The 20,232-nt window shown below is 36.2% G+C and overlaps 1 protein-coding gene across 1 annotated transcript in view; it reads right to left on the bottom strand.

Annotated features, from left to right (window-relative positions):
* LOC149808389 (poly [ADP-ribose] polymerase 1-like) overlaps positions 1 to 20,232 on the bottom strand; it is a 133,852-nt gene that overhangs the window by 91,455 nt on the left and 22,165 nt on the right. Inside the window, exons 7-9 of the mRNA XM_089976571.1 lie at positions 12,396 to 12,480; positions 11,167 to 11,283; positions 5,726 to 5,808 (exon numbers count right to left, since the gene is read on the bottom strand). Coding sequence (XP_089832697.1) covers positions 5,726 to 5,808; positions 11,167 to 11,283; positions 12,396 to 12,480 — 285 coding nt within the window. The remainder of the gene's footprint in view (positions 1 to 5,725; positions 5,809 to 11,166; positions 11,284 to 12,395; positions 12,481 to 20,232) is intronic.

Genomic DNA, 20,232 nt, shown 5'->3' with positions numbered 1-20,232 from the left:
GTACACACGCATGTCTGCTCACTGGAAATAGTGATTTAAACTATTATTTCTACTCAACATTAAGAGTGTACACTCTGATGTCCGCTCTCACTGGAAATGGTGATTCAAACTATTACTTTATTTCTACTCAATGTTAAGAGTGTACCCACTGATGTCTGCTCACTGGAAATAGTGATTTAAACTATTATTTCTACTCAACATTAAGAGTGTACACACATTGTTGTCTGCGCACTGGAAACTGATTCAAACTATTAGTTTATTTCTACTCAATATTAAGAGTGTACACACTGATGTCTGCTCACTGGAAATAGTGATTTAAAATATTATTTCTACTCAACATTAAGAGTGTACACTCTGATGTCCGCTCTCACTGGAAATGGTGATTCAAACTATTACTTTATTTCTACTCAATGTTAAGAGTGTACCCACTGATGTCTGCTCACTGGAAATAGTGATTTAAACTATTATTTCTACTCAACATTAAGAGTGTACACACATTGTTGTCTGCGCACTGGAAACTGATTCAAACTATTAGTTTATTTCAACTCAATATTAAGAGTGTACACACTGATGTCTGCTCACTGGAAACAGTGATTCAAACTATTGCTTTATTTGTACTTAATATTAAGAGTGCACACACTTTGATGTCCGCTCACGGGAAACAATGATTCAAACTATTAGTTTATTTAATTCGAAATGAGACATTTATCAAAGTCATAATAAGATTACAGGCTTATAGTTTATGCTGCGCACTTTTGACAGGCATATTTCACTGCGTGCTTTTGACAGCACACTTTTGTTGGCGCGCTTTTGACCTGCATGCTTATGACGGGGTGCTATTAAATGTAATCAGAATACCCTTTCAGGATTATGTCAAAATGTCATTCCCCTTCATCTCCAGGAGATTAGTGTGAATGGACTGCTCCTAAATGGACTAATTCATTAAGCCCATCAAGACAGGCAGTGGATGGTCATCCTTTTAAGTTGTTCAAGTGTCAATGTGAATCAAAGTTCCTGGTTTCTGGTGCTGGAATGAAATGCTTGCTGTAACAATGTACTTGTGTCCAATTTGCTGGGATAAAATTTCAGGAAGTGAAAAAGTTATGTTTGTTTGGTATAGCAGGTAAACCTTCTGCTTTGGTAAAACTGGAACATAGTCAAAATGAACCTTTGGAAGATAATGTTCCAATCTTTTTTCTGATTGCTCAGGTCTCACTTTTAGCAATGATGCCAAGGCTCTGGGATCTAAGGCTTAGAAGAGGCCTGCCTGTCTGGCGGACCGTTTTCTGACCTACAATATGTGACTATGGAATAGGAGATTGGTATTAGAGAGGCTCAAATTTGAGTGGTGTCTTATGATGGTTTCAGCAGTGCAGATGAGAACAGATATGAAATTCTCTCAATGAAAACAAAGTTACTGAACTGGAGAGTGAGTTCTGAGTTACTCTGTTGAGTACACGAGCCATACATAAGACTGATTTAAAGGTATATCTGTCATTGGGTATACTGTTGGTGGGAGACATGATCATGCATGAAGCCAACATCCAAGGCATTGTTAACCAGTTGTTGCATGCTGAGGAAAAGTTTCTAGTTCATGTGTTCTTCACCTTTCCTGGGCATACAAGAGATATATCAATAAATGGTATTTTGGTGTGGAAGAATGGTATGCAACAGATCTATCAATGACTGGTATTTTAGTGTGGAAGAATGGTATGCAATAGATCTATCAATGACTGGTATTTTAGTGTTAAAGATTGGTATGCAACAGATCTATCAATGACTGGTATTTTAGTGTGGAAAAATGGTATGCAACAGATCTATTAATGACTGGTGTGGAAGAATGGTATGCAACAGACTTATCAATGACTGGTGAGAAAGAATGGTATGCAACAGATCTATCAATGACTGGTGTGGAAGAATGGTATGCAACAGATCTATCAATGACTGGTATTTTAGTGTGGAAGAATGGTATGCAACAGATCTATGACTGGTGTGGAAGAATGGTATGCAACAGATCTATCAAATACTGGTATTTCAGTGTGGAAGAATGGTATGCAACAGATCTATCAATGACTGGTATTTTAGTGTGGAAGAATGGTGTGCAACAGATCTATCAATGGCTGGCATGGAAGAATGGTGTGCAAGCTTTGTAGAAGGATCAACTTAAGATGTCTTTGTGAGATGAAAGGTCAGTTGATACTAAGGTCATTAAGTTGCTTTGATGCATCTCTGGTAACCAACTCATGGTTTTTCTTCATTAAGAGACTGTCAGATACAGGAATTCCTGTAAGTGGGCACTGGCAAGGCAGGAAGAGAGATCTCTTGAAGACAGAAGCCAGAGTCTTCCCTGCATATCATCAGATTGAAAAAGTAAGGAGCATGCAAACATATGTACAGTAATTTTGGGGGTTATGGGGAAAGTAGGTAGATGAAGAACAAGGCTGGGAATCCCTCCATGCTGACAATGATAATTTCCAGATGTTTTTATCATTAACTCTTTACCTTCTGCAAGTACTTGCTGCCCTGCCTACTAAGCCTGATAAGCAGCCTGCATTCTAGCAGCTGTTTGTAGGCTGAACCCCAGAGCATCATAATGGCTGCCTGAGTGAGAGCTTCTTGAGTTAGTGTACATGCTGTTTACATTTTCTATATCAATCTTGTCCCATGCAAACTTTGTAATTTAATGAAAAATAAAATTTTAAACACTTACCAATGTTTTGTGCCACTCATTTCCTCAAACAAGTATAGATAACCCACAGGAATCAATGTTTATATTCACATATTTATACTCAAAAATATACCTCAATATATCTGTGTTTAAAATGTATATTAGATTACTTTTCTCACTACTATTTTGCACAACAATGTGTCCACTATTTTATTGCAGATTTGGTAATTTTTCATGATACTGCCTGAAGCATGTAAAAAGAAATCTCGTCTCTTTCCCTTGCATTTTCTTCTAAAACAAATGTTGGCCCTGAAACTGCTGTAATGTTGTCCACGTTTACCGGTCTCATGTGTTCCGACCAGATTTGATCGTCGCACATCCTTAGACTTAGATAAATCTGAAATGTCAGGTGTCAAAACAAGACTTATACTAATGTCAGATCCTTCATCTTGAATCTAATTAAAATCAATATCATTTGCAATGTCATCACTTTCAAATCCTTCAAAACTTTCATCAGAATCATCGTTGGAATAAAGGAATGTTGCAATTTTGTTTTACTGTCACAAATGACCTCGTTTTCACTAGAATTTCCCACTTATATGCTGTAAAACTACTAACAGAATAGGTTCATCAATTTACTTAAGGACTATTTTCATTGGCTAAATATTTTAAAAAGGAACCAATGTTGGGAATGACATCCAATAAAAAGCTTAAATATGAAATGTGTATATGCGTATCTGGGGTTTCCCAACCCTTGGCCGGAAATGCATGTATGAGCCAGCCGGGACAGAGAGATTATTATTAGTAGCTTGTATATGCGTCTCAGGGGTTACAAGGCTATTTTTATGGTCGTATATATGCATCAGCAGAGGGTAAAGATTTAACAATGGTCTGAGATGGGTACTGGCTTGATGAGTTGGGTATTGGCTTGCCATGAAAGGGGAATCACCATAACCAGTACCGGGTCATGATGTAGCCAGGACCAGTGATGGAACTGTCCAGTGTCAGTCCATGTTGCCTTCTGTCACGCTGTAAGAAACTTTACTAACAATTCATGCCTCATGATGTTTAAACATGTCTTCATTCGTTAATTCAAAGTACTTTGCATAATGTCAATACGTGTTATATAATATTACGACTTTAGACCAATTTTGAAACAATATCAGGCCTTAAAGTTTGAGCACTAGTCACTAAAAAAGATAGGAAACATGGGTTGTCCAAGGATTGGGCCAAATGGGCTTACATACTGTGTTGGTACTGGCCCAGGACTGGGCCAAATGGGCTTACATACTGTGTTGGTACTGGCCCAAGACTGGGCCAAATAGGCTTACATACTGTATTGGTACTGGCCCAGGACTGGGCCAAATGGGCTTACATACTGTGCTGGTACTGGCCCAGGACTGGGCCAAATGGGCTTACATACTGTGTTGGCACTGGCCCAGGACTGGGCCAAATGGGCTTACATACTGTGTTGGTACTGGCCCAGGACTGGGCCAAATGGGCTTACATACTGTGTTGGTACTGGCCCAGGACTGGGCCAAATGGGCTTACATACTGTGTTGGTACTGGCCCAGGACTGGGCCAAATGGGCTTACATACTGTGTTGGTACTGGCCCAGGACTGGAGAGAGTGGTCATAAACTGGGTGAAAAAGTAGCTGCAGTCATGCTTGAGGCCCATGGTTACAGAATGCCAGGTCTTCTTCTTGATATGTAACTTACTGACCTCAAGTGATTGTGACAATAAGTTCACAACAAAGATGGTAGCAGCATGGCATCCCTTGAAGATCACTTTCTGGCTCTAACCCATGATTGCTATTTGGCACAGGCTGTTATCCATTTGTCTCCATTCTCCAAGCTCAGAATTCATTTGGATGGGATGAACAAAATAAGGAACAGATTGACATATGGACAGACATCATGATTGACAGCATAACAAAAAATACTCGGATTCATGGCGGGATGAAGGATACATCTCAAGGACACCATTCAATAGCCTGAACTTGTTAAAAGGCACAAAATGAAAGATATCTGTGAGGCCTCTTAAAGCAGCATACTTATCTGGCACAGAAATAGAAACTGACAAATGATCAGATTTGGTGCCAGTTCCTCGATCCTACAGGAGACCAATCTCATCCAACATCACAGCAAGTAGATGGCATTTTAAAACTATTGTCGCCAAAAGGCACCATTGACATCTTTTATTGCTTGCAGTGAGGTAGTGGATTTTCTCCTAACATATAATGATTAGGTACCTTATATATTTGCTTGCAAAGTCGAGTCCTACTGCAAGCAACATTGACCATGACATGAAATAGCATAATGTGCCCACATGTGCGGGACGAAGTTATTTGTTCTACTGATTACTGCTAAAAACAAGCATCAATTAAAATCCGCTGGCACATTATGTGCAGTTGGTATCAACTTATAAACTAGTAAATCATTAATATATTTAAGGGAGACATATATCTAAGGGAGACATAGTAATTCATTGAGTAGATCTGTAAAATGACAAAACTAAATTAGCATAAATTACTTTTCAATGAGGGACCCTGGGTTGTTGAATGACCTAAGGCACTCACATTATTTCACCTGTGGGCATGTAAGAATGTTTGCCAAAAGCTTCCCATGTGGTTGGTGGTTCTACCCATGTTCCTCTTCCACTAAATTTACTGGCTTTTATGTACAGCTTACCATGTACTAAAAATATGGTGGTAAACCTCACAATACCAACAAAACTTTTCAACAAATTTATTTTCCTAGCTCTAAACAATAAACCTATCATTGGTTGTAAGAGCAACTTTCCATATTAGAAATAAAGTATTTTTATGAAGGAATGCATGATTTTGGGTCTGGATGGAATGGGAGGACAGGATGGAATGTATGGGCTAGGATGGAATGCAGTATAAACATTATTATAAAAACTTCAATATGTAATTAAATAGACAGAATAGTCGGTATTGTATATCATGTAGTCTGCATTACCCAATTCAATTTGCATTTTAACACAAATAAGTAGGAAGATAGAAATGGGATGGAGAAATAAAAAAAGCACTTACGAGTAGACAAGCTGTCCTGTTTTGCATTCCTCACACCTCTCTAGTGCACCAAATGCCATGCAGTCAGATATTCTGTCCAGCAACTGTTGATAATATATTATTTAATAAGGCAGACATTCAATAGTTTATGAAAATGTAAATGTAATTTAAGCTGTCAACCACAATCTATATATTTATTCATAAATAAAAATAATCACACATACTGGCTCAAGAGCAGCATCATGGCAATGGAATATTTTGCTTACCTCTATAAACTGTGGAGGATTAATATAGGTGATACTCGATTCACACCACAGATGTTCCTGAGGTTATGGCATAAATCAGAAGTAATTTTCCCGTAGGATACTTGTAAATTAAGAAAGTTCTTGGGCAAATAATGCCTTCAAATTTTCGAGTACTGATTATTTATGTAATTTTTTTAAAAACAAATTAATATGTATATGAGCTACATGTTAATCATAGCATATGGCAGTGATGACATGAAGATAGCATAGTAGTGCAAACTGAATGTTATCTTCTTAAAAATAAAGTGTGTAAATCAAACTGGCATATAGCGAGTGTTACCTGCATGTAGAAGGTTTAAAGAATTGGCTTTATTGGGTCAATTAAAGGTCAAGTTCTACAAATGTACAGATAAAGAACTGAACAAAATGGAGGAAGATAAGCCATTCTAATTTAACAAGAATGGGCAGCACTACAAGCTAAAAGATAACAATATTAAAATTCTTTAAAAAGTACATAAGATAGAAGGTAGTGGAAACAGATATAAACTATACAAAATATAGTTAAAGTTTGTTACTCAATTAGATTTCCTCAGAAAGACCAATTTTTCACTGATGGTACAAGATCCTCAAGTTTCTTAACTGAGTTCACATTAAAGAACTTCTGTCCGACTGGGTTAAAGTTGATACTCATAAAAATGTGTTCGGCCGTCAATAAACACTGCAACTGTATGGACTCTGGTTGAGGTTAGTTCTTCAGGAGGCATGACCTATATGATCAGTGTGGATGATTCAAAAAGTAGAGCTGTGGTATGGACTATGCTTCAGGTTCAGTCTTCAGGAGGCATGAATTGTTTGTGATTGGCATGGATGATTCAATTTAAGACTCGTGTGATGGTTATCAATCATTCAGTTCACGACTCATGTGGTTAGTGTGGATAACTAAGTTCCCTGACCTGTTTGTGTGGATGATTCAGTTTATGACTTGTGTGATTGGTATAGATCATTCAGTTCATGACTTGTGTAATCGGTGTGGACGATTCAGTTCATGACTTGTGTAATCGGTGTGGATGATTCAGTTCATGACTTGTGTAGTCAGTGTGGATGATTCAGTTTATGACTTGTGTGATGGGTATAGATCATTCAGTTCATGACTTGTGTAATCGGTGTGGATAATTCAGTTCATGACTCATGTGATCAGTGCAGATGATTCAGTACATGACTTGTGTGATAGGTATAGATAATTCAGTTCATGACTTGTGTAATCGGTGTAGATGATTCAGTTCATGACTTGCGTGATCAGTGTGGATGATTCAGTTCATGACTCGTGTGATCAATGCAAATGATTCTGTTCACAACTCATGTGATGTGTATATATATTTGTGTAATCAGTGTGGATAATTCAGTTCACGACTCATGTGATCAGTGTGGATGATTCAGTTCACGACTTGTATAGTCGGTGTGGATGATTCAGTTCATGACTTGTGTGATAGGTATAGATAATTCAGTTCATGACTTGTGTAATTGGTGTGGATGATTCAGTTCACAACTCATGTGATGTGTATATACACTTGTGTAACTGGTGTGGATGATTCAGTTCATGACTCACATGGATAATTCAGTTCAAGACTCGTGATCAGTGTGGATGATTATAACTTGTGTGATGGGTATAGATACTTGTGTGATTGGTATGGATGATTCAGTTCAAGACTCGAGTGTTTGGTGTTGGATGATTCAGTCCATAACTCTTGTGATGGGTGCGATTTGGATTTTTAACAATGCTTTAACTTGTTTTCAGTCATACTGCTACAATGTCTGCAGTGTGAGTTTATAATGATATCAAGCAATGGGGCATCATGCCACATACACGAAGCACTCACAACCTCCTGCATCTGAAGCAGATGCTCTAGCTACTAGGCCATCGGAGCAGTCCATACAATGGGTATAGATGATTCAGTTCGTAACTCGTGTGATGGGTACAAATGATTCAGTTCAGCAGAGTTGTGTTATGACAAGTCCAGATTTTTCTTGGGGTCAATGTTTGTGGTTTAATGGAAAATGTTACTTTCTTTATGAATAATGAAAAGGATCCTATCATATCCATCAACCGTAAAATTCCCCAAAACTGGCACCCATGACGGACATGCCAACCCTAAGACCTTCTCTGTATGGCATTTCATTTTTTTTCCATATTTGACCAGTTTTTAGTTGTTGTTGTTGTTGTAGGGTTTAACGCCATTTTTCAGCTTTCTCACATACCCACACTGGCCTAATCCATGACTCAAACCCACACAGATTGAGGTGAGATGGCAGTAATCTGTAACAGAAAGCGCTTTAGACCACTCAGCGCCCCCCAAGTTTTCAGTAAGGTGTAACAAAATATCATGTACTTCTGCTATCAAGTTGGAAAACAAATATTTACAAACTTCAAACTTCACATGTAAGCACATGTTCCACTGAAAAGTTTGTGACGTATACAGAGACTTTATTTACATCTAGTACAACAGTACAAACTTCAGTTCTAAACCATACGCTACTCTATGCCTTGCTGCTTTATCTCAACCTGACATAATTCTCAGAATGCTTTTCGATTTCATGTAATGATGGCAATCATATATTCCACTATATGACATACTCAAAACTACAGGTGAATTCCAAAACATGATTGTTGTCTTTCCTGTTTTTATTCACAAGAATCTGAATATTTCTGTTAATTCTTCTGTACTGATTATTAACACTTTTGTAAGAGGTTTATTTTCACTTTTGTCTTCAACATGTATTTCTTACTGGATGCCATTTTTAAAAACTTCTGTATCAACAGTCTGGTCATGCAGACATTTTGCGATAAAGAATATGGGCAGTTTAGAGTGTCTGAGATACTACCATAAAGTTAGTTGGTTCTCAGACTAACTCCATGAAATCTAAAATAAAATCCAGATCCAAATTAAACACAGATGAGCCAATTATCCGGATTTTATGGCAACAATCATGTTTTCATAGTTTTTGCTTCTATTCCTCAAGTTCTCATTGTACAGGTTATTTTCGTAAGGCTTATGGCAAATTTTATGGGTTTCAGGTCTACCATGAAAAATTATTAAGTGACAGTACATCTCACCCCTAAACCACTCAATGATCTATGTGCTGTTGCATATTCAGCACTGATGTGGGTATCCTGAAATTTTTGGTCTGTTCCACATATCTTGATCTTGCACACAGCCCATACACACTTTTTCATCAGAAAAAAAAATCATTAAATATATGTACAACCTTTCTTTAGTGAATGTCCATTCATGCCATTTTTCAGCACAAGATAGGCTATACATGACGGCCAGTATTAATGGTGGAGGAAGAACCCGGGAAAACCTCGGAAAGAACCACCGACCCACAAGAAGCTACTGGCAAGCTTTCTCACATATCCACATTGGCAGAGCTCAAGACTCGAACCCACGCAGAGGTGAGATGGCAGTGATCCGTGACGGAGAGTGCTTTAGACCACTCGGGGCCCCCTAAGTGGTTAGAGTGTCTGCCTCAGATGTAGGAGGTTGTGAGTTTGAACCCCCAGTTGAGTTATACCAAAGACTTAAAAAATGGAACTAGCAGCTGCCTTAGTAGGTGCTCAGCATTAAGAGGTCAGTGTTAGGACTGGTTGGCCTAGTGTCAGGATAGTGTGACTGGGTGGGACGTCATGCTATATGTCTGCGACATGATGCCCCAGTGCTAGACATTACTATAAACTGACTTATATCAGACATCACAGCGATATGACTTTTTTAAATTTAAAAATACATATAAAAAAATTAGAAAAAAAAAAAATACTTTTTCTTAGAATCACAATGTCCCTGACCTTTGGATACCCAAATCAGCTTCTCTTCCATAGATTAAGTCTAAGCTCCTCACAAACATTGGTGAAAGTACATGACCAAAAACTTAACTGTTTTTACAGAAATCATTTTTTATTTGTAAAACAGTGACTTTTACCCCAATATCACTTGGCTCCTACTCAACTCCATTTGTAAGTTGTCCAGAAGCTTTACTCCAAGGATGTGTTGTATAATTGGTTATTGTACACAAAACATTTTTATTTCAGTCAGTGACCATGACCTTTTACCACAAATCTGACAAGCTTCTTCCTTATCCCAAGTGCAAGACAGTTACAAAGTGTGGCAATCATAAATTGTGGAGCATACTAATTATTATGCAGAAATTAGGGAACAGACAAATCGATGTCGAAACATAATGTGCTCCACTCTAGGACTAATTATTTTTATACCTTGCCAACCAGGGTAAGATCATAAAAGTTCAAAATAATGAAATTAAACTATAACCTTGATGACAGCTGTAAAATTACTGGCCAGACATACAAAGAAAATAGGTTTCAACACACTAACTTAACAGACTGAGACTAAATGTGCAGAAATAAAGGAACAAAACAAATATGTGGCCTAGACCTTGAAGATAACACATTGACTGATACATGAGGTATCATCAAACTGTGAAGCAAGATGTGTACCGCTGTTCATCACAATACGTGTACCACTCACTGTTTCATCAATGTATCTGAGAGCTTTCATGACATGAAGCTGGACAAAATATATACAGGTAAACTAAGTATCATCCCTTCATCTCAAATGGCTTTAAAATTATAGAACTGAAAGTGCAAAAAATATATCCAACATATAATACAATGAAACTAATCCAAATAGCTTTAAAATTAAACAGCAGAAGAGAAAGTTACCAAATTACAAATCTTTGACCATGATGATAGGGCCCACTATGTGGTATCCGACACAATGCCGAGTTACATCCCTCAATCTCAAACAATTTTAAACTTACAAAGCAGAAAGGAAAATGCAATGAAAAGCAAAATATTTACATGTTCCTTATCTTGAACCTGACACTCCCAATGTGTACAAAATTTCATTTTTTGATCTGAAAGGGCTGTAAAGTTATAGTGTGGAAACAAAAGTGTCATGCATGAAAGACAGACAGAAATGTAAATACTGTCACTTTTGACATAAATTACTAGAATCCGTTGAAAACCACAAAATGACCATTACTCTCAGTACATGATACACATGATGTTACCTGCTGATGTACGCAAGACGCTAAAAGCAAAACATATCCACAGTAAGTTTAAAATGGATTTTGATGGTATGTTATTCTTTTCAAAAATAAATACAAAACTTTGGTGTAAATCTGAACTTAAATTTTCCATCCCACCTGGCTCTCTCCAGATGGGTTATTCTGGCCATTAATCTCCAGTAATAGCTTCATAGCTTGGTTGGACACACTCTTCTGCAGTTCATCTCTTATTTTCCATATCAGCTGATTCTGTTCCTTTAACAGAAGAAAATCAATATGTTTACCATACAATAATTATGACTAGTACAACTTTGATTATCCAAGCTCTAATTCATCCATGAAATCTGAGGGCAATTTTCAATGTCTGATATTGTATGAAATATCTGCAATTCATATAAGCTTCTTATTGATGCAACATAAAGAAGCACTCTACAATGGCTTCATTGAAACAACATTTCTGTCATAACAATTATCATGTGGAATCCAGTATCTTACCTGCATCTGCAAGCAAATCTGTATCTGACATACGTCTTTAACTGAAAACTTGAGCATTGGGAAATGAGACTTCATGCTAAGATAGGTGAGACAAAAGAAATTTATACTGTTAAATAGTTTTCACACCTTTCATCAAGAAAATTAAAAATTCAAAGAAAGAAAAATAACAAGCAATTGATTGGTATTGATTCCCTACAAACAAAATAAAATCAGTTTTAAAATTCCTAATTTTATTTCTGCTGATATGTATCCAAAAAAAGTACCAGGAATGGCACATTATATGCCCACATAAAATTACAAAATGAAATGAGAAGAATCTTGTGCACATCATATGCCAAATATAGAGCTCTTCCTAAGGGTTGAATAAAACAGGCACTTTACTCCATGGATTGGAACTAAATGCATTTTTTAAAAATCTACTGGGGAATTTGGTATCCACTCAAAACTACAATTTGCTATTCCAGTCTTTGTTGTCAAGACATTAGTGACACTTTCTCGAGGTATCAAACGGCGTACTAGCTAAATGCATTCAATGAAATGCCTCACTATGAGTGAGTGTTCTCACTGTGATCAAGTACTTGGGTTTCAAAGGTGCACAATCACGTGGAACTTGAAACAACAAGTTTAAATTGATCAACTGTGCCATCACAAAACATGGACTGTGCTTACAGTCAATATATACTGACAACTTTGGACACAATTCTTAAAATTAAATTGTTCTACACAATATGAACATATAAGTTTCTTGATGCATTTTTTTGTCAATCTGTATAAAATAAATACTGCGTATCTTGAATTCAGATTAAATTTACTTGCAACAGAATAGTGACTCCTATTTCTTTGTTTATTTTGTGTTCAAGACACTTGCATACTTTTAATTTTTTCTCTTCTTCTGTATCCTTCTTCTGCTTCTTTCCACCACCATCTCCCTTATCCTCTGCCTTCCTCTTCTTGGGCCTGAAACGATGTTCAAGTAAAATACATACCCCACATGACATTAAGTGAATCAAAGTCACTCCACACAAACACTTTTCACCTACACAAATGCACACAATATTAAACTCGTAAAAACAATGATGGCCAAGTAAATATTTTTGAAAAAAGCTCAGCTTAAAATATGGTACACCATAATGCTACCACAATTTCAACATCTCAATGTAAATTACTGTTTTTATAAACCTGATAATGGACAATCATCATAGACAATGTATCATTATGGGCCTTGTGTTATGCAATGCATGATTATGAGCCTTGTGTTATGCAGTACATGATTATGGGCTTTGTGTTATGCCATGCAGGATTATGGGCCTTGTTTTGAGCAATGCAGGATTATAGGCCTTGTGTTATGCAAGAACAAGAGTTAAAATTAATGCCAATGATTTCTATATATTATACACCCCACCCACCCATCCCTTCATCCCATGAGTCACTTCCAATTTTACCCTAAGCAAGACAAATCTAACCATTATCTTACCTCAGGGTTTGATAATATCACAGCAAACCCGCTTCAATTACAACTTAAAATGCTGATATTTTTGGAAATAAGGTAGTGTACAAAATAGTATTAATACTTGACGACTGACTGATTGTGGATTGTATGGCACATCAACACTGCAAAACTATAGAGCTCTACAAAAAAGGTCATATAAAAAAGAATAAAAAATCGATATTATAATGATAAAAGTGCAGAAAAGAAACACAACCACATGGTTCCCTATCAACAGGGGATGTCAATGTTAACAGTAGACATGTTCATGAAAAAGTATTAAAAAGAAATGATTACTTCCTACAAGAAATTTAAAATACAAGAACGCATTTACATTTATCAAAAAGTTCCTTCATGAGCTTAACATTGTAGTAACTATAGTTTGCTAGAGATCAAAATAATCAGAAAGTGCTTTACTGTGAAGGGTTCATTGCAAGCAATGCACTCAAGTGGGTCTTCATCCTTTAATATGTAGGAGGGGAATAATATGACCAATTCTAAGTACTGAATTGACTAACTCATCCCTACATAAGGTTCTACAGGATGGAGGCCATTCGCCCAAGGTTGATTTGATAACATGGAGTTTGTTATTCACAGCATTATTTGATAATGCCTGTCACTTACAAAACAAGGTTTTTTTAATACTAAGATTAAAATTTGTGTACTGCATTTTAAAATCAGATTATTTTAGAGGGCTGATGTAGTAGTGCAGTCCGCTTTTTTCATTACCTTTAATACCAACATGGCTGAATAACCAACAGTATACTATTTTATGCGAGGTACACAGCTCAGTAAGTTTGATGAGAATATTGGTCAGTAATGGGTTTTTCAACTTCCTATTGTGTAGTGACTTAAGTACTGATAGTGGATCGAATATTATATAGCTTAAAATGTTTTCTTTCAATATGTATCAGGGCAAGGTATAATGTATTGATTTCAGCTGAAAATATTGATGCACCATCTGGCAAGCAAGCACTGATCGTGCAATTTTTACTATTAAAGGCTACAGCAGCCTTTCCTCATCCTCTGAACCATCAGTGTAAATTCTGTGTAGTTCTGATGTTAAGGGAGGAGTCCGTTATATGAAAAAGGAAATATTCATCTCAGGTTTTGTTCCCTTGTGTAACTTAATACCTTTTGTTGTTTAAGAAGCCAGGAAGGTGTTTCAAAAATTGAAGACTTCTGGATTTTTTAAATGCTTAGTTTTGTATTTTATAATATCAAAGGTAGGTATGTCATTCAGAGTGTTTTAATATAATCTTTTGCATTTGGGTTGGAATATAGTCATACAAGCAAGGTTCAAAGGATTGTATCTTAAATTTGAGGCATACATATTATATGATGTGTAGAGGTGGCTCATTCACTTCTGACAAAATGCTTTCATATGGGAATGTCCTGAATGCTCCAAGTCATATTGCTTGGTGGCAACTTGGGTCAAGCATCTGTAAGTATGACTTAGAAGTATGAACCATAAACAATAATCCAGTTTGAATCAAATAACGGTTCTATATAGGTTAAGAATGACTTTTCTGTCAGCAGCCCAGTCAGTGTGCACTACTATTTCATCGAGAGTTCACAAGCATTTTAAGTACTTTATGCATGGAATAAAGTTGAGTTTTCTGTTGAAGACAATACCTAAAACATTTGTTTCTTCAACAACAGGTATATGTGTTCCATCCAGCGTGACTTCAGGATCCTCATGATGTCTTTGTAGAGGACAGAAATGCATGCATACTGTTTTCTGTTCTTGTTGATATTTTGTTTCAGTTGTCTTTCAGTTGTATGTACATGTTTTGACCAATATCATATTAAGAAATTATCAACATTCACAATATGAGCCTAACACTTGATCATGCCAACCATGAGGAGCAAGATGTACCAGAGTAATTTTTTACATTTTCTTTCCAAACGACATTCCAAGTACATCACAATTAATGATACGTAAGGAAATTTCAACCAATGAAAATGTCACTTAGGCTGAGCGGAGGCAGTACTTTTAATAAATACAAATTAAATAATTTTTCTTTTCAATTGACCTCTGTGTTCTAGTTCTATCTTTTAGTTCCTTTTAAGTGTAATCGTCATAAATGCAATGTGTCTTCTTGTAATTAAACATAAAATGCATCAATCTACTGTAACAGCTATGTCTGCAAGTGTTTCTGAGAACATAATTAAGTGCCAACCGTGTTTTGACATCTGACTTGCGGAAGTATTTGTTGTATTGTTGCACTGAATTAAATGCCGACTTCCTTTGTATTATCATGCCAATTGTATCTTTTGAATCAAATAAAGGAGGTGAAATAAAAGTTAAAAGGCAAGAAAATCCTACAAACTTAAAATCTAGAGACCCCATTCATATGTCAGGTGAACTCACTTCATTTGATCAATCAAACACCGTTATAAATGTTATCGTGTATATAACATAAACTACCTTAAATTAACCGACTCTTTCATAACTGTGATCAAAGATAGTAAGACTGCCAACCGAAATGAATACTTCGTAAAATAAAGAGCTTGATTTCACAGATACGAACCATTGTGGGCAAGCAAGTGACTGAGAATTCTTGAACTGGCACTTAGAGATATTCTCAAGGATGATTTGGTGGTGTATCAACAGTTAGTCTAGTTCCCTGCTGTGAACTCCAGATTTGACAGGATACTACTAAACACCACTACTGGAAACAGACTCATCAAGAAAATAAAACGTAGTGACATAATACACAGATTTTTCGCTTCCACATGATGGTTGTTGAAACCAGTTGGAACAAATCTTTCACATGCTGGACATTTTGAAAATAAATGTTATTTACACAGAATGAACAACTTCATTAGAGAAAGCGCATTATTAAAAATTATTATCAACGTGATTGTAAAATGACGATTCAGTCATTAAATAGCCCAGTTCCCTAATGCCACCCCACCCCCATGGTTTTCTCAATGTCAGAGCGAATTATTTTTCAATTGTTGCAGGTCCCTAGGTAACTTGCTCCCTCCCTTATAGTGTGGTCTGTTTGTTGACTCCATTGTGAGCAAGTTATTGAGAGGTGTAGCTTGGATCTATGTATCTTGTAATAGCTTGGCTGTATGTAGCTTGGATGTATGGATATTGTATTTAGCTTGGCTGTATGCAACTTGGATGTATGGATATTGCATGTAGCTTGGACATATGGATATTTTATGTAGCTTGGATGTATGGATATTTCATGTAGCTTGGATCTATAGATATTTGATGTAGCTTGGATGTATGAATATTCTATGTAGCTTGAATGTATGGGTATTGTATGTAGCTTGGATGTAAGGGTATTGTATGTAGCTTGGATCTATAGACATTGTATGTAGCTTGGATCTATAGACATTGTATGTAGCTTGATGTATGGGTATTGTATGTAGCTTGGATCTATAGACATTGTATGTAGCTTGGATGTATGGGTATTGTATGTAGCTTGGATCTATAGACATTGTATGTAGCTTGGATGTATGGGTATTGTATGTAGCTTGGATGTATGAATATTGTATGTAGCTTGAATGTATGGGTATTGTATGTAGCTTGGATCTACAGACATTGTATGTAGCTTGGATGCATGGGTATTGTATGTAGCTTGGATGCAAGGATATTGTATGTAGCTTGGATGCATGGATATTGTATGTAGCCTGGATGTATGGGTATTGTATGTAGCTTGGATGCATGGATATTGTATGTAGCTTGGATGCATGGATATTGTATGTAGCCTGGATGTATGGGTATTGTATGTAGCTTGGATGCATGGATATTGTATGTAGCTTGGATGCATGGATATTGTATGTAGCTTGGATCTATAGACATTCTATGTAGCTTGGATGTATGGGTATTGTATGTAGCTTGGATGTATGGGTTTTTTATGTAGCTTGGATGTATGGGTATTGTATGTAGCTTGGATGCATGGATATTGTATGTAGCTTGGATGCATGGATATTGTATGTAGCTTGGATCTATAGACATTGTATGTAGCTTGGATGTATGGGTATTGTATGTAGCTTGGATGTATGAACATTGTATGTAGCTTGAATGTATGGGTATTGTATGTAGCTTGGATGTAAGGGTATTGTATGTAGCTTGGATACATGGGTTTTTTATGTAGCTTGGATGTATGGGTATTGTATGTAGCTTGGATCTATAGACATTCTATGTAGCTTGGATGTATGGGTATTGTATGTAGCTTGGATCTATAGACATTGTATGTAGGTTGGATCTATAGACATTGTATGTAGCTTGGATGTATGGGTATTGTATGTAGCTTGGATCTATAGACATTGTATGTAGGTTGGATCTATAGACATTGTATGTAGCTTGGATGTATGGGTATTGTATGTAGCTTGGATCTATAGACATTGTATGTAGCTTGGATGTATGAATATTGTATGTAGCTTGAATGTATGGGTATTGTATGTAGCTTGGATGTAAGGGTATTGTATGTAGCTTGGATCTACAGACATTGTATGTAGCTTGGATGTATGGGTATTGTATGTAGCTTGGATGTATGGGTATTGTATGTAGCTTGGATATGGGTATTGTATGTAGCTTGGATGTATGGGTATTGTATGTAGCTTGGATACATGGATATTTTATGTAGCCTGGATGTATGGGTATTGTATGTAGCTTGGATGCATGGATATTGTATGTAGCTTGGATCAATAGATATTATATGTAGCTTGGATGTATGGGTACTGTATGTAGCTTGGATGTATGGGTATTGTATGTAGCTTGGATGTATGGGTATTGTATGTAGCTTGGATCTATAGGCATTGTATGTAGATTGGATGTATGGGTATTGTATGTAGCTTGGATCTATAGACATTGTATATAGCTTGGATGTATGGGTATTGCATGTAGCTTGGATGTATGGGTATTGTATGTAGCTTGGATGCATGGATATTGTATGTAGCTTGGATGCATGGATATTGTATGTAGCTCGGATGTAAGGGTACTGAATGTAGCTTGGATCTATAGACATTGTATGTAGCTTGGATGTATGGGTATTGTATGTAGCTTGGATCTATAGACATTGTATGTAGCTTGGATGTATGGATATTGTATGTAGCTTGGATGTATGAGTATTGTATGTAGCTTGGATGCATGGATATTGTATGTAGCTTGGATGCATGGATATTGTATGTAGCCTGATGTATGGGTATTGTATGTAGCTTGGATGCATGGATATTGTATGTAGCTTGGATGTATGAGTATTGTATGTAGCTTGGATGCATGGATATTGTATGTAGCTTGGATGCATGGATATTGTATGTAGCCTGATGTATGGCTATTGTATGTAGCTTGGATGCATGGATATTGTATGTAGCTTGGATGCATGGATACTGTATGTAGCTTGGATCTATAGATATTGCATGTAGCTTGGATGTATGGGTATTGTATGTAGCTTGGATGCATGGATATTGTATGTAGCTTGGATATTGTATGTAGCTTGGATGCATGGATATTATATGTAGCTTGGATGCATGGATATTGTATGTAGCTTGGATGTATGAGTATTGTATGTAGCTTGGATCTATAGATATTGTATGTAGCTTGGATCAACGGATATTGTTTATATGATTAAATAAGGCAAAGGCACTGAGGAAGAGGAAGATGCTCTTTCAACGTTGCCATTTCCAAATTTTTTCCTCCTAACTACACAGCATGTTTGAACTTGTACCAAACTCGAAGCAATATACTTCCTAGTAAACAGTCATGGTAAAGAACACTGATGCATACTTCACTTTGCAGCGAGTAGTATTTAATTTACACTTAATATTTTAAAATCCAAATAACTGTAGATACAAGTATTGTGCAATGAATACCACAATAAAATGGATAAACAGAGTGCATACCACTATTTGTATGTCCGGCTCACAAGACAAAACATACACTGCATGAAAAAAAAATTTGATTAAAAATTAAATGTTGACTTATAAGTGAGTACATATGGTACAACGATAACCACTGATGGTTCCAGTATTAGAGGTAAAATGACCTTCCCGCTCTTGAGCTTGCAATACCAACAAGGTTCCCACACTTTTCTAAAGATAAATTTCCAGGTCATTTCCATGGTTTTTCCAGGATGAAATTACTTTTTTCAAGGTTCACATATGACCATTCCTGAATGGAATTAAAGAACATTTTGGATATAAAACACATTTTTCCTAAATCTAAAGACATTTCTCTTTCAAGGCTCTCTGAAAACATTGAAATCAGAAAAGATGATCATGTACAAAACCACAAAATGTATCACACGAAACAAGTTTGATTATATTCCTATAAATTGGCATGTAGTCATTTCAATGTACAGAATAAAAATTCTAACTTTATTTTGCTAAGTGGGAACAACATAATGAACATAAATTTTGTTTTATTTCCATTCAAACCTTTAATTCTAAAGAATTCTATAGCAATATATATATATATATATATATATATATATATATATATATATATATATACATCACAAAAAAGTAACATTTCAAATTACAGTATATAAAAATAAAACAATAAATGCAAATAATTAGAATCTTTTCTTGTAACGAAAATGCATCTGTGCCAATAAAATCCCAAACAAGATTTTTCAAACAACCTAATTTCCTTACAACGATCTGGTTAAAAATCCGTCATTTAAAAACATCTTCAAAAGGGTTGATTTAAATTTTGACCTTCAAAATTAAATACTGTTGTATAAACAAGGACTAAATTTTCTGTAAAATCAACTTGTCTGTTAGTAATTCATTAAACCAGTCCCCAAACCTGTCCTGATACAGGGGCTCATTTCGTTTTTAATATACAGTACAAGGGATGACAATTTCTCATTTCAGCTCTGAGATTCAATAATTTGGACTACAAATTTGGCTTAAAACGAATAGCAGTCTGTTTTCTAATCTGAGTTTCCTCCAAATATTCCCACCCCATTTTTCATATTTGGACATTTAGGTTGGGGTGTGGGGTCGTTGCCACTGCATATCGAAAATTTGGAATTTGCCACCACCATGCTGTAGTGACATATGGTAGTCGCTTACCAGCAGGCCTAGAAAATTAAAACTTATGTTATATCGACTCATACCAAAATCGATATGAAAATGATTTATTTTCTCAGAAATGGCAGGTATTATATTCATTATGTCATTAATTCACTGACAGACAAGATAAAATACGATGTAGATGAAACCTGACCCAGTACTCGCCATTTGCATTACTAGTC

Source organism: Sinohyriopsis cumingii, chromosome 1 (assembly GCF_028554795.1).
Source record: "Sinohyriopsis cumingii isolate HCF-2022 chromosome 1, ASM2855479v2, whole genome shotgun sequence".
Classification (NCBI taxonomy): domain Eukaryota; kingdom Metazoa; phylum Mollusca; class Bivalvia; order Unionida; family Unionidae; genus Sinohyriopsis; species Sinohyriopsis cumingii.
The sequence above is the reverse complement of the archived record's forward strand: the minus strand, read 5'-3'. Positions and strand labels throughout refer to the sequence as shown.